This window comes from Sander vitreus, unplaced genomic scaffold, assembly GCF_031162955.1.
Source record: "Sander vitreus isolate 19-12246 unplaced genomic scaffold, sanVit1 ctg259_0, whole genome shotgun sequence".
Lineage (NCBI taxonomy): Eukaryota > Metazoa > Chordata > Actinopteri > Perciformes > Percidae > Sander > Sander vitreus.
Window position 1 is genome coordinate 88,525 of NW_027595427.1, and position 16,476 is coordinate 105,000.

Consider the following 16,476-nt stretch of genomic DNA (forward strand, 5'->3'; position numbering starts at 1 on the left):
CACACACACACACAGACACACACACAGACACACATACACACACACACAGACACACACAGACACACACATACAGACAGACACACACACACTAGAAACACACACAGACACACACACAGACACACACACACACACACACACACACACACACACACAGACACACACACACACACACAGACACACAGACACACACACAGACACACACACACACACACACACACACACACACACACACACACACACACACACACACACACACACACACACACACACACACACACACACACACACACACACACACACACACACACACACACACACACACACACACACACACACACACACACACACACACACACACACACACACACACACACACACACACACACACACACACACACACACACACACACACACACACACACACACACACACACACAGACACACACACACACACACACACACACAGACACACACACACACACACACAGACACACACACACACACACACACACAGACTGGTGTTTGATGCTGTTTGACTCTCAGAGTCTGATCATATTATTTACTACAGCCGGGGGCGCTCTGCTAATGACATTTAAAGTTTGGCGTTGCCGTGGAGACTTAAACGGCGTCCTCACCTCTGGCAGAAAGCTTCTTGGTGTTGATGATCTTGGCGGCGTACTCCTGACCCGACAGCACCTTCACACAGCGGCGCACCACTGAAAACGCTCCCCTGGAAACACAGCAGGGAACCAATCAGCTTCTCACAGACACAGAACAAGAACTCCTCGTCCGTGTTAGTGGACGGGACGTCAAACTAAAACACAGAACTACACGGCCAGTACGAGTTTCTGTAGTTTTAGGAAGTTCTGTTCAGGCTGATGTTTGTTTTTCTGATTGGTTTGGGTTTTATCAGTTATCATTATAAACAGCTGGGATTGACTCCTGATTGGTCGGGCGGGTGTGTGGGCGGGACTTGGATTCCCTATTAGCTTTCTCGTATTATTCAGTTTTTTTTTCTTCTAAATATTTCAATGTTTTTTCAGACTTTTTATGTTTGGACTATCTTGACCTTTTTTCTAAAAGTATTGAAACTTAAAAAAAATAATTACACTTTCTTTTAATTTAAAAAAAAAATAAATGTTTTTTTTGTAACATTACTAAATATTAATCCATACAATATTTACATTTCTTTATTTTTTATTTTTTATGTATAGTAATAACGTTGTATGGTAATAATGTAGTATGATATGTATAGTAATAATGTAGTATGGTATGTATAGTAATAATGTTATATGGTATGTATGGTAATAATGTTGTATGGTAATAATGTAGTATGATATGTATAGTAATAATGTAGTATGGTATGTATAGTAATAATGTAGTATGGTATGTATAGTAATAATGTAATATGGTATGTATAGTAATAATGTTGTATGGTATGTATGGTAATAATGTTGTATGGTATGTATAGTAATAATGTAGTATGGTAATAATGTAGTATGGTATGTATGGTAATAATGTTGTATGGTATGTATAGTAATAATGTTGTATAGTAATAATGTAGTATGATATGTATAGTAATAATGTAGTATGGTATGTATAGTAATAATGTATTATGGTATGTATAGTAATAATGTTGTATGGTATGTATAGTAATAATGTTGTATAGTAATAATGTGGAATAGTAATAATGTAGTATGGTATGTATGGTAATAATGTTGTATGGTATATATAGTAATAATGTAGTATGGTAATAATGTAGTATGGTATGTATAGTAATAATGTAGTATGGTAATAATGTAGTATGGTATGTATAGTAATAATGTAATATGGTATGTATAGTAATAATGTTGTATGGTATGTATAGTAATAATGTTGTATAGTATGTATAGTAATAATGTAGTATGGTATGTATGGTAATAATGTAGTATGGTATGTATAGTAATAATGTAGTATGGCATGTATAGTAATAATGTAGTATGGTATGTATAGTAATAATGTTGTATAGTAACAATGTAGTATGGTATGTATAGTAATAATGTTGTATAGTAATAATGTAGTATGGTATGTATAGTAATAATGTTGTATAGTAATAGTATAGTAATAATGTAGTATGGTATGTATAGTAATAATGTTGTATAGCAATAATGTAGTATGGTAACAATGTAGTATGGTATGTATAGTAATAATATTGTATAGTAATAATGTAGTATGGTAATAATGTAGTATGGCATGTATAGTAATAATGTTGTATGGTATGTATAGTAATAATGTTGTATGGTATGTATAGTAATAATGTTGTATAGTAATAATGTAGTATGGTATGTATAGTAATAATGTTGTATAGTAATAATGTAGTATGGATGTATGGTAATAATGTAGTATGGTATGTATAGTAATAATGTAGTATAGTAATAATGTAGTATAGTATGTATAGTAATAATGTTGTATAGTAATAATGTTGTATAGTATGTATAGTAATAATGTAGTATAGTAATAATGTAGTATAGTAATAATGTAGTATAGTAATAATGTTGTATAGTAATAATGTTGTATAGTAATAATGTTGTATAGTAATAATGTTGTATAGTAATAATGTAATATGGTATGTATGGTAATAATGTAGTATGGTATGTATAGTAATAATATTGTATGGTATGTATGGTAATAATGTTGTATGGTAATAATGTAGTATGGTATGTATAGTAATAATGTTGTATAGCATAATGTAGTATGGCATGTATGGTATAATGTTGTATAGTACAATGTAGTATGGTATGTATGGCATAATGTAGTATAGTAACAATGTAGTATAGTAATAATGTTGCATAGTAATAATGTTGTATAGTAACAATGTAGTATGGTATGTATGGTAATAATGTTGTATAGCATAATGTAGTATGGTACAATGTAGTATGGTATGTATAGTAATAATATTGTATAGTAATAATGTAGTATGGTAATAATGTAGTATGGTATGTATAGTAATAATGTTGTATAGTAATAATGTTGTATGGTATGTATAGTAATAATGTTGTATAGTAATAATGTTGTATAGTAATAATGTTGTATAGTAATAATGTTGTATAGTAATAATGTTGTATAGTAATAATGTAGTATAGTATGTATAGTTATAATGTTGTATAGTAATAATGTAGTATGGTAATAATGTTGTATAGTAATAATGTAGTATGGCATGTATGGTAACAATATTGTATAGTAATAATGTAGTATAGTAATAATGTAGTATGGTATGTATAGTAATAATGTAGTATAGTAATAATGTAGTATGGTATGTATAGTAATAATGTAATATGGTATGTATAGTAATAATGTAGTATAGTAATAATGTTGTATGGTAATAATGTAGTATGGTATGTATGGTAATAATGTTGTATGGTATGTATAGTAATAATGTTGTATGGTATGTATAGTAATAATGTTGTATAGTAATAATGTAGTATAGTAATAATGTTGTATAGTAATAATGTAGTATGGTATGTATGGTAATAACGTTGTATGGTATGTATAGTAATAATGTAGTATAGCAATAATGTAGTATGGTATGTATAGTAATAATGCTGTATAGCAATAATGTAGTATGGTATGTATGGTAATAATGTTGTATAGTAATAATGTAGTATAGCAATAATGTATGTATAGTAACAATGTTGTATAGTAATAATGTAGTATGTAGTAATAATGTGCATAGTAACAATGTAGCATAGTAATAACGTAGTATGGTATGTATAGTAACAATGTAGTATAGTAATAACGTAGTATGGTATGTATAGTAATAGTAGTATGCATGATAGTAATAATGTTGTATAGCACAATGTAGTATGGTATGTATGGTAATAATGTAGTATAGTAATAATGTAGTATGGTATGTATAGTAATAATGTAGTATGGTATGTATAGTAATAATGTAATATGGTATGTATAGTAATAATGTAGTATGGTATGTATGGTAATAATGTTGTATAGTAATAATGTAGTATAGTAATAATGTAGTATAGTAATAATGTTGTATAGTAATAATGTAGTATAGTAATAATGTATTATAGTAATAATGTTGTATAGTAATAATGTTGTATAGTATGTATGGTAATAATGTTGTATAGTAATAATGTTGTATAGTAATAATGTTGTATAGTAATAATGTAGTATAGTAATAATGTTGTATAGTAATAATGTAGTATAGTAATAATGTTGTATAGTAATAATGTAGTATAGTAATAATGTTGTATGGTATGTATAGTAATAATGTAGTATAGTAATAATGTAGTATAGTAATAATGTTGTATAGTAATAATGTTGTATAGTAATAATGTTGTATGGTATGTATGGTAATAATGTTTGTTGGAGCCAAAATTATGTTTTCATTGTTAATGTTTATTTTGATAAATGGTGCATGGATGCTGTGACATTCACAGTAAACTGGCCTCATTGTGATAATTAGTGTTGGTTGACTTTGGTTCGTGGCATATCGTCGCAGCCTTTTGGCAATCAGCTGATTAGGGCAGTAATTGCATCAGCTGGTGTATAAGAGCCAGCTGTCATTGAGTTAGGGGCCTTTGGTTTGGAGCCACACGGTTTTTTTGACCGCTGGTTCAAGTACCGTGCAGAACAGAACATGATTGCGAGTTGAAGTTGAAATAGTTTTTTTTGTTATATCTTTTATTTGTTGCTCAGCTGTCCATGCTTTTGCACCATCTGGTGAGGACAGTTCATTATTTTTTTGTGGAAAAGACGAAAACGTATCACATTAAAGTTTGAGTGATAAAGAGAAATAAACGTGGAAACAAAGGAAAACAGTGGAGTTATTGAGTCTGTTTAAAGGAGACTCCCGGTCTATTCCCCCCCGTAGCTGTGTTGGGTGTAAACGTGGAGAGCTGTCAGTAGAGAAGAACTAAACCAATCAGTGCTGCCTACACCGTGTTAGCCTCCTGCTAGCGTTAGCACCCAACAGGCTGGAACAGGGCAGGTTTTAAACCTGTTTTAGCCTCTAAACATGCTCTAAATGTCATTACAAGCCTACCCATGTGCAGTGATTCCTTCTGAGGGAACGTGCGCGGTATCTGGTGCCAAGTATGGTATCTGGCACAGAGCACAGAGCACGGTATCTGGCACAGAGCAGCGTGCACGGTATCTGGGGCCGAGCACAGAGCACGGTATCTGGCGCAGAGCAGCGTGCGCGGTATCTGGCACAGAGCAGCGTGCGCGGTATCTGGCGCAGAGCAGCGTGCGCGGTATCTGGTGCCAAGTATGGTATCTGGCGCAGAGCAGCGTGCGCGGTATCTGGTGCCAAGCACGGTATCTGGCGCAGAGTACGGTATCTGGGCCCGAGCACGGTATCTGGGCCCGAGCACAGTATCTGGGGCCGAGCACGGTATCTGGGTCCGAGCACGGTATCTGGCGCCGAGCAGCGTGCGCGGTATCTGGGCCCGAGCACTGCGGACCGGGCGTCACAGTAGGAGGAGTTGGGAGACTCTGTCCCAGTGCATCATGGTAAATGTAGTATCCAGTATACATTGAGTGGTACTGCTTCTGAAGTTCACGTTGGTCTAATTAATCACAATAATAATGACAATAATGAAATTATAAATCATCATTTTTTTCTTTGACGTGTGAAGAGAGATTCTCCAGAAATATTTCTGTTTCTCTGGAAGCTGATTCTGCTCTCTGCCACCCACCCACACATTATGTAAGAGACCTGGCATTGTCTGTGTGAGTGTGTGTGTGTGTGTGTGTGTGTGTGTGTCTGTGTGTGTGTGTGTGTGTGTGTGTGTGTGTGTGTGTGTGTGTGTGTGTGTGTGTGTGTGTGTGTGTGTGTGTGTGTCTGTGTGTGTGTGTGTGTGTGTGTGTGTGTGTGTGTGTGTCTGTGTGTCTGTGTGTGTGTGTGTGTGTGTGTCTCTGTGTGTGTGTGTGTGTGTGTGTGTGTGTGTAGGTGGTGAGTGGGGGGGGGGTCATAAAGGTGATCCATTATTACTGATAAGAATCTGACATAAAAGACATTATTATTATTATTATTATTAGCTGTTATTAATAATTAAAAATAACAAGTTCATATTTTATTTAAAGATCTAAAGAAATGATAAATACATAAAAAATGTATGAACAAACCTATTAACTATTTGGGTTATTTTTTTTATAAATTAAATTAAACAAATAAAAAAATAAAAAAATATATACATATATATATATATATATATATACACACACATATATATATATATATATAATTTCAAATGTTTATTTAAAAAAAATCTAATTAAATATATACATTCATATATAAATATATAAAATATAAATAAAAAAAAATTAAAAAAAATTAAAATAAAGTAAAAATAAATTAAGGAATACAAAAATATATATTTTTAAATAAATCCATATATTGTATTTATATAAATTATGATGTAAAATCTAATTAAAAAAATGATTAATAACAAAATCAAAAAAGAAAATAAAGTTTCTTCTAAAATTGTCAGATTGTTATTTTAGAAAACTAGAAATGTTAAAAGATGAAGACTCACTTTCCCAGCTCCTCGTACATCTGATATTCTTCGGTGAAACGGGTGCAGATGACCGTTGCCATGGTGATGCGGTGTTGGGGGGGGCGAGGGGTCAGGGGGGCTCGCTGTTTGAGGAAGATGAAGATGAAGAAGGCCGAGAACCTTAGATGTGTCCGTCGAAGGAGAGAAGACAGAGAGAGAAGAGGAAGAAGAGTTTGGGAGAAGGAGAAGAAGGAGAGGAAGATGAGAGAGCGTCTCTCTGTCTCTCCGTCCGTAAGAAGAGAAGAGGAGAGTTTTGGTTTTGGACTGAAGGAGGAGATGAAGAGGAGGAAAGAGAGGAAGAGGAGGAAGACGATGGAGAGGGATGATGGAGAGCTGCGTCTCTCAGTCTCTCCGTCCGGATCTGTGGGAGAGAGAGAGAGAGAAAGACGCTTTGAGACACTCAACCTGCCCGCCCACTCTCTGCTGTCAGCCAATCACAGGCCGGGACACACACACACACACACACACACACACACACACACACACACACACACAGGGTTGCCATGGTAACTGCCTCCTCTCTATCTCTTTCTGACTGCAAACACTGCCAGCTCCGACAGATTCTGATACCAATACTGCAAATATTATCACTACTACTGCAGTACTATTATTTATTTATGGTTATATATATATATATATATATATATATCTCATGTAAAAAGACAGTTTTTCACACTAACCTCTAATATTAATACTACAAATATTATGAGGACTACCAGAGAAGGGGACATGGACCAATATTATTTGGACGCTGCACGTGAGCTTTATTAAAGCGGGCGACTTATAAAGATAACTCCATGCTCTCTTTATAACCAAGGTTATACTCGTTAAAGGAAAACGAACGAAATAACGAAAACTAGGAGGGAAAAAAACATCGTTGTTAACTGAAATAAAAATAAAAACGAGGCTTTACAAAAAAATAACTAACTAAAACTGTAATGTCTGTTTGCAAAACTAACTAAAATAATCGAGGTGATGTCCTTAGTTTTCGTCTTTGTCGATCTTTCATAGAGCAAATAACGTTACATCTCTCCGAGCACGACATTTCCTGTAGACGTGTATAGTTTCTGACTGGGAACCCAGAAATCCCGACATTCCACGTCAACTTGAACACAACATGTCCGTGGCTCCGTGCCTCTCGCCTGGCATCATGGCGGTACCGAAAGTCAGAAGAAAGCAGCAGAGTCCTGTTATATGTGGTCAGTTTATTACAGGGAAACATCCTACCAAGCCATCACCTCCCGTTAGCATCCCGTTAGCATCCCGTTAGCATCCCATTGACCCCCATTCATTTTGACGTCACTTTGACAGATGGCTCCGTAGCAGACGTTTTTATAACAATAGGCTAACGATTGGGTCATAACCACGAGACTTCCTGTCTCATAGTAGAGGAGTTACCGTATAGTACAGGAGAAGCTCTCAGGCAGTTTGGACTTCCATCAGCTGTTTAAGTGTAATGACTAATGTTAACTATCATTTTAGTGATCAATAATGAGCCTGTGTCTATGTTATCTCCTTACATATACCTACGCTCTCCGTCTCTGCTAGATTGGGAATGATTGAGATTTCTCTTGGCACAGCTACCAGAAGACTTCCAACTTTCAGACAGGTTGCTCACGTCACATCTACGTCTTCAAGCTCAGTTGGAGGCTGCTCAGTAACGCTCAGCCATCACCGGGAAAGAGACGTCACTGGTCTCCGTCCAGAGACACGGGGTCTGCTGCTCCGTTATATATACCGTCTATGCTTCAACCACGTCTTAAAAGTCACTTCAGAGGTATTGTTAAGTCACAAGAATGATGTTTTTGGAAAGTATTTATTTCTCGATATAAGTAACAAAATGAGATAAAATGCCAAACATATCAGATATTTACAGAAATACGATGTCCTGAAGCGTTTCAGCCATCTTGAACGATATCTTCGACACGAGCAACAACGTATATACGTCACGCTGCCCTCGCTCTGATTGGCTGTCACTTTGTCGCATCGCTCAGCATTTGCATAAAATAGACTTCATGTCTATTCCGGCCCTGCCTTGCTCGGCGGCCACTTCCATTGAAAATGAATGGTAGCCTGTCGCTCTGTCTCGGTCTCTTGTAGCTAATGTTGTCATGTAAACATGTCATGCAAACATGTTGCACATACAGCGTCTTGTGTAGACTGTTTACATGTTTATGACCATATGTAGGCTGCATGTTATGTACTGCTGTTATTGTTCAATACATTATAAATACATATTTCTAAAACTGTATGATGTTTTTGTTGAGTTATTATTACACAATAGTTTTTCTGACCTTGTTGAATCCCCCGACAAATAACCCATATTACAAACTAAGAGTAAAACTAATAAAAACTGAAGTAAACTAGTAAACCTGCTTAAAAACTCATTAAAACTAAACTGATGTTGAAAACAGTCAAAATGAAATAAAAATAAAAACTAATGAAAAATGCACGTGTAACTTATAAGAGAGAGACTTATAAAGAGAGAGAGAGACTTATAAAGAGAGAGAGATTTATAAAGAGAGAGACTTATAAAGAGAGAGAGATTTATAAAGAGAGAGAGAGAGACTGATAAAGAGAGAGACTTATAGAGAGAGAGAGAGACTTATAAAGAGAAAGAGACATATAAAGAGAGAGAGAGACTTATAGAGAGAGAGAGACTTATAAAGAGAGAGACTTATAAAGAGAGAGAGAGACTTATAAAGAGAGAGAGAGAGACTTATAAAGAGAGAGAGACTTATAAAGAGAGAGACTTATAAAGAGAGAGACTTATAAAGAGAGAGAGAGACTTATAAAGAGAGAGAGACTTATAAAGAGAGAGAGACTTATAAAGAGAGAGAGACTTATAAAGAGAGAGAGACTTATAAAGAGAGAGAGACTTATAAAGAGAGAGACTTATAAAGAGAGAGATTTATAAAGAGAGAGAGATTTATAAAGAGAGAGAGACTTATAAAGAGAGAGAGAGAGAGAGACTTATAAAGAGAGAGACTTATAAAGAGAGAGACTTATAAAGAGAGAGAGACTTATAAAGAGAGAGAGAGACTTATAGAGAGACTTATAAAGAGAGAGACTTATAAAGAGAGAGAGAGAGACTTATAGAGAGAGAGAGACTTATAAAGAGAGAGAGACTTATAAAGAGAGAGACATATAAAGAGAGAGACTTATAAAGAGAGAGAGACTTATAAAGAGAGAGAGACTTATAAAGAGAGAGAGAGAGACTTATAAAGAGAGAGAGACTTATAAAGAGAGAGAGACTTATAAAGAGAGAGAGAGACTTATAAAGAGAGAGAGAGAGACTTATAAAGAGAGAGAGAGAGACTTATAAAGAGAGAGAGAGAGAGACTTATAAAGAGAGAGAGACTTATAAAGAGAGAGACTTATAAAGAGAGAGAGACTTATAAAGAGAGAGAGACTTATAAAGAGAGAGAGACTTAAAGAGAGAGAGACTTATAAAGAGAGAGAGACTTACTTAAAGAGAGAGAGACTTATAAAGAGAGAGAGAGAGAGACTTATAAAGAGAGAGAGACATAAAGAGAGAGAGACTTATAGAGAGAGAGAGACTTATAAAGAGAGAGAGACTTATAAAGAGAGAGAGAGACTTATAGAGAGAGAGAGACTTATAAAGAGAGAGACTTATAAAGAGAGAGACTTATAAAGAGAGAGAGACTTATAGAAAGAGAGAGAGAGACTTATAAAGAGAGAGAGAGACTTATAAAGAGCGAGAGAGACTTATAAAGAGAGAGAGAGACTTATAAAGAGAGAGACTTATAAAGAGAGAGAGAGACTTATAAAGAGAGAGAGAGAGACTTATAAAGAGAGAGAGAGACTTATAAAGAGAGAGACTTATAAAGAGAGAGAGAGACTTATAAAGAGAGAGAGAGACTTATAAAGAGAGAGAGACTTATAAAGAGAGAGAGAGACTTATAAAGAGAGAGAGATACTTAAAGAGAGAGAGACTTATAAAGAGAGAGAGAGACTTATAAAGAGAGAGAGACTTATAGAGAGAGAGAGACTTATAAAGAGAGAGAGAGAGACTTATAAAGAGAGAGAGACTTAAAGAGAGAGAGAGACTTATAAAGAGAGAGAGAGAGACTTAAAGAGAGAGAGAGAGACTTATAGAGAGAGAGAGACTTATAAAGAGAGAGACTTATAGAGAGAGAGAGAGAGACATAAAGAGAGAGAGAGACTTATAAAGAGAGAGAGAGACTTATAGAGAGAGAGAGAGACTTATAGAGAGAGAGAGACTTATAAAGAGAGAGAGAGACTTATAAAGAGAGAGAGAGAGACTTAAAGAGAGAGAGACATAAAGAGAGAGAGACTTAAAGAGAGACTTATAAAGAGAGAGAGAGACTTATAAAGAGAGAGAGAGACTTATAAAGAGAGCGAGAGAGACTTATAAAGAGAGAGAGAGAGAGACTTATAAAGAGAGAGAGAGACTTATAAAGAGAGAGAGAGACTTATAAAGAGAGAGAGAGACTTATAAAGAGAGAGAGAGACTTATAAAGAGAGAGAGAGACTTATAAAGAGAGAGAGAGACTTATAAAGAGAGAGAGACTTATAAAGAGAGAGAGAGACTTATAAAGAGAGAGAGAGAGAGACTTATAAAGAGAGAGAGAGACTTATAAAGAGAGAGACTTATAAAGAGAGAGAGACTTATAAAGAGAGAGAGAGAGTTATAAAGAGAGAGAGAGTTATAAAGAGAGAGAGACTTATAGAGAGAGAGAGAGACTTATAAAGAGAGAGAGAGAGTTATAAAGAGAGAGAGAGTTATAAAGAGAGAGAGAGACTTATAGAGAGAGAGAGACTTATAAAGAGAGAGAGACTTAAAGAGAGAGAGACTTATAGAGAGAGAGAGAGACTTATAGAGAGAGAGAGAGACTTATAAAGAGAGAGAGACTTATAAAGAGAGAGAGAGTTATAAAGAGAGAGAGACTTATAAAGAGAGAGAGACTTATAAAGAGAGAGAGAGAGAGAGAGAGAGAGAGAGAGTTATAAAGAGAGAGAGAGAGAGAGAGAGAGACTTATAAAGAGAGAGAGAGACTGATGACGAGCGTGTGCGAGTTATCGAGCTATGTTATCAAACTTGATGAAAAACGGACAAATTCACGGATTCTTCCCTCCGAGATGTGAATCTTTTCTGGTTTTGATGAGTTCTTGTGACAGACTTGGTTGTGTGTTCTGAACCAGTGTCCAGAGGAACGAGCCTCTCTTCTTCATCCGTCTATTTTTAGGTTTGTCTGCGTCTACGTGGGGACGAGACTCTGTCACTCATCTTCTCTGCTTGGCTGCCTCTCCTCTCCTCTCCAGGGAGGAAGAGGAGGAAGAGGAGGAAGAGGAGGAAAGCAGGGAGCCGATTGGTCAGCAAAGTTCAGACCGAGTCTCTGAAAATAACCTCAAACATTAAAACCCCCCCGGGCTGACAGACAGGCGTTGAAAGTGCCTCCAGCGCCCCCTGCAGGCTGCTCACTTCATTACATCAACAGCTGCTTTGGTTTTCTACGCGTTTTTATAGTTTTCGTTTCACTTTTTCGACCCTTTTTTCAACGTTTTTTTTTGTCTTTTGCTGTCTCAAACCTGTGCTGGGAGCGTGTGTGAACGTGAAAAGCGTGGGTGTATGAACGTATGAATGCGTGAACGTGTGAAAGTGAGAACGTAGGAACATATGAACGTGTGAACGCGTGAACGTATGAACGTGTGAAAGCGTGAGCGTGTGAAATCGTGAGTGTGTGAAAGCGTGAGCGTGTGAAAGCGTGAACGTATGAACGTGTGAAAGCATGAACGTGTGAAAGCGTGAACGTATGAACATATGAACGTATGAACGTGTGAAAGCGTGAGCTTGTGAAAGCGTGAGCTTGTGAAAGCGTGAACGTATGAACGCGTGAACGTATGAACGTGTGAAAGCGTGAGCGCATGAACATGACGTGAGCGTGAACGTAGAAAGCGTGGGAAAGCGTGAACGTGTGAAAGCGTGAGCGCTGAGCGTGAAAGCGTGGGAACGTATGAACGTGTGAAAGCGTGAACGTGTGAAAGCGTGAACGTATGAAAGCATGAGTGAACGTGTGAACGCAGTGAAAGCGTGAACGTGTGAACGCGTGAAAGCGCGTGAACGCGTGAACGTGTGAAAGCGTGAGCTTGTGAAAGCGTGAGCGTGTGAAAGCGTGAACGTGTGAACGTATGAACATATGAACGTGTGAAAGCGTGAGCGTGTGAAATCGTGAGTGTGTGAAAGCGTGAGCGTGTGAAAGCGTGAACGTATGAACGCGTGAAAGCGTGAGCGTGTGAACGTGAAAGCGTGAAAGCGTGTGAACGTGAAAGCGTGTGAACGTGTGAAAGCGTGAACGTATGAACGCGTGAACGTATGAACGTGTGAAAGCGTGAGTGTGTGAAAGCGTGAGCGTGTGAAAGCGTGAATGTATGAACATGTGAAAGCGTGAGCGTGTGAACGTGTGAAAGCGTGAGCGTGTGAACGTGTGAAAGCGTGAACGTGTGAACGTGTGAAAGCGTGAAACGCGTGAAAGCGATGAACGTGTGAAAGCGTGAGCGTATGAACGTGTGAAAGCGTGAACGTGTGAACGTGTGAAAGCGTGAACGTGTGAACGTAGTGAGCGCGAACGTGTGAAAGCGTGAGCGTGATGAACGTGTGAACAGCGTGAGCGTGTGAACGTGTGAAAGCGTGAACGTATGAACGCGTGAAAGCGTGAGCGTGTGAAAGCGTGTGAGCGTGTGAACGTGTGAAAGCGTGAGCGTAGTGAACAGTGCGTGAACGTATGAACGTGTGAAAGCTTGAGTGTGTGAACGTGTGAAAGCGTGAGCGTGTGAACGTGTGAAAGCGTGAACGTGTGAAAGCGTGAACGTGTGAAAGCGTGAACGTATGAACGTGTGAACGTGTGAACGTATGAACGTGTGAAAGCGTGAGCGTATGAACGTGTGAAAGCGTGAACGTGTGAAAGCGTGAACGTATGAACGTGTGAAAGCGTGAGCGTATGAACGTGTGAAAGCGTGAGCGTGTGAAAGCGTGAACGTATGAACGTGTGAAAGCTTGAGTGTGTGAACGTGTGAAAGCTTGAGTGTGTGAGCGTATGAACGTGTGAAAGCGTGAACGTATGAACGTGTGAAAGCGTGAACGTATGAACGTGTGAAAGCGTGAGTGTGTGAACGTGTGAAAGCTTGAGTGTGTGAACGTGTGAAAGCGTGAACGTGTGAAAGCATGAACGTGTGAAAGCTTGAGTGTGTGAACGTGTGAACTCGTGAGCGTGTGAACGTGTGAAAGCGTGAACGTGTGAAAGCGTGAACGTGAACGTGTGAAAGCGTGAGCGTATGAACGTGTGAAAGCGTGAACGTATGAACGTGTGAAAGCGTGAGTGTGTGAACGTGTGAACGCGTGAACGTATGAACGTGTGAAAGCCTGAGCGTGTGAGAACCAACGTGCCACTCCTACCTGTGTGTGTGGATCTGGAGAGGAAGGGCGACAGAAGGCTTGTGTTTGAAGCGGCTTAGCGGATGTTCAGAGAGGAGAACAAGACACACATCCATCCCATAATAGATCAGCGCTGCAGCGACACAAAGACAGAATCTCACCAAGATATTCTTTCATCTCGAGTCAAAATATCTCTGCTAACACGTAATCAGAGTACACAAGGATTCTACTAAAGTAAAAGTACTATCACTTAAATATATTTTACTCAAGTACAAAATGACCGCCGTAAAAATCTACAGCACCCCTAAACTCTGGGGTTCTGGTTTCTGGGTTTCAGGGTTTCTGGGTCTTCTGGGTCTCAGGATCTCAGGGTTTCTGGGTTTCAGGGTCTTCAGGGTTTCTGGGTCTTCTGGTTTCTGGGTTTCAGGGTCTTCAGGGTTTCAGGGTCTTGAGGGTCTCAGGGTTTCTGGGGTTCTGGGGTCCTGGGTTTCAGGGTCAGGGGTCCGGTCCCTTATAGTTCCTGTTTCTACAACCTGAAGAATAAAAACTTCAAAAATAATTTGAGGGAAAACAGGTCCTTAATGGACTTTTAATTCATCATGAACACATGAAGTTAGAGTCTGGAGAGACAGACGGAGACAGGACAGCTGTTCCCCCGCCAAAATAAAAGCCTATTTTTGGTTTCTGGGTGTCTGGGTCTTCTGGGTTTCAGGGTCTCAGGGGTTATGGTCTCAGGGTCTCAGGGGTTCTGGTCTCAGGGTCTCAGGGTTTCTGGGTCTTCAGGGTCTCAGGGTTTCTGGTCTCAGGGTTTCTGGTCTCAGGGTCTCAGGGTTTCTGGTCTCAGGGTTTCTGGTTCTTCTGGGTCTCAGGGTTTCTGGTCTCAGGGTCTCAGGGTTTCTGGTCTCAGGGTCTCAGGGTTTCTGGGTCTTCTGGGTCTCAGGGTCTCAGGGTTTCTGGTCTCAGGGTCTCAGGGTTTCTGGGTCTTCTGGGTTTCAGGGTCTCAGGGTTTCTGGTTTCTGGGTCTTCTGGGTTTCAGGGTCTCAGGGGGTCCGGTCCCTGATGGTTCCTGTTCCTACAACCTGAAGAATGACAATATAAAGAAATAAAACCATGACGCTGTTCCAACGTGGAGAACGGAGATTTATTCTCGTTTAGAGCAGAGAGGAACTAAACAAGTTCCTGATTGGTCAGCGCCGTCAAGGCTCAGAGAGCTGCGCTGTGATTGGTGGAGAGAGAGGCAGATTACATTACATTACTCTCCAGCCCTGAAACTGCTCTTTGGAAAACATCAGAATGCAAAAAAATAATACATCAAAATATCATATTCTTCATGACGTTTTTCAGTTCCAACTGCCCAAATCTCTGTCAGCCAACCCCCCCAAAATAAACTCCAATATGTATGTAAAGCAGAGAGTCCAGACACTAGGGCGGGCTTAAAGAATCCATCCTCCAATTACAATCCATCTTCTCTATTAATACAATCTGTAAAACTGCTTTTTCAACGGTTTTGTTGCTTTTCTGACATAACGACACCATAATATTATTAATAATCCAGCACGTTAGAGGCTTCTCGGTACTATTTACAGAAGAATATTACCTGATTACGTCTTTCATAGCCAGAATATTACCAGATTACGTCTTTCATAGCCAGAATATTACCAGATTACGTCTTTCAATATTACCAGATTACGTCTTTCATAGCCAGAATATTACCAGATTACTTCTTTCATAGCCAGAATATTACCTGATTACGTCTTTCATAGCCAGAATATTACCCGATTACGTCTTTCATAGCCAGAATATTACCCGATTACTTCTTTCAATATTACCAGATTACGTCTTTCATAGCCAGAATATTACCAGATTACGTCTTTCATAGCCAGATTACGTCTTTCATATCCAGAATATTACCAGATTACTTCTTTCATAGCCAGATTACGTCTTTCATATCCAGAATATTACCAGATTACTTCTTTCATAGCCAGAATATTACCCGATTACGTCTTTCATAGCCAGAATATTACCAGATTACGTCTTTCATAGCCAGATTACGTCTTTCATATCCAGAATATTACCAGATTACGTCTTTCATAGCCAGAATATTACCAGATTACGTCTTTCATAGCCAGATTATGTCTTTCATATCCAGAATATTACCAGATTACGTCTTTCATAGCCAGATTCGTCTTTCATATCCAGAATATTACCCGATTACTTCTTTCATAGCCAGAATATTACCCGATTACGTCTTTCATAGCCAGATTATGTCTTTCATATCCAGAATATTACCAGATTACGTCTTTCATATCCAGAATATTACCAGATTACGTCTTTCATAGCCAGAATATTACCAGATTACGTCTTTCATATCCAACAGGACTGAGAGGAGAACCGTCTGGATGATCTGTATCATCACTGATCAAAACAACAACTAGGAAAAACGTTGGAAAAGCTGTAATAATCTGAGGAAAAATGCCATTTATAGCTTTCCAAACATCAGAC

The 16,476-nt window shown here is 38.2% G+C and overlaps 2 protein-coding genes across 2 annotated transcripts in view; both read right to left on the reverse strand.

Moving 5' to 3' along the window:
• The window catches only part of LOC144513473 (calcium/calmodulin-dependent protein kinase type II subunit alpha), a 49,692-nt gene extending 35,268 nt beyond the window's left edge, over positions 1–14,424 (reverse strand). The window contains exons 1-3 of the mRNA XM_078244561.1: positions 13,996–14,424; positions 6,537–6,918; positions 636–730 (exon numbers count right to left, since the gene is read on the reverse strand). Coding sequence (XP_078100687.1) covers positions 636–730; positions 6,537–6,598 — 157 coding nt within the window. The 5' untranslated portion in view covers positions 6,599–6,918; positions 13,996–14,424. The remainder of the gene's footprint in view (positions 1–635; positions 731–6,536; positions 6,919–13,995) is intronic.
• Positions 14,425–15,093: 669 nt separating this feature from the next.
• Positions 15,094–16,476, reverse strand: part of LOC144513474 (steroid receptor RNA activator 1-like) — a 6,724-nt gene continuing 5,341 nt past the window's right edge. The window contains 1 exon segment of the mRNA XM_078244562.1: positions 15,094–16,476. This exon segment is cut by the window's right edge and continues 460 nt beyond it. The gene's annotated coding sequence lies outside the window, so the exon portion shown is untranslated.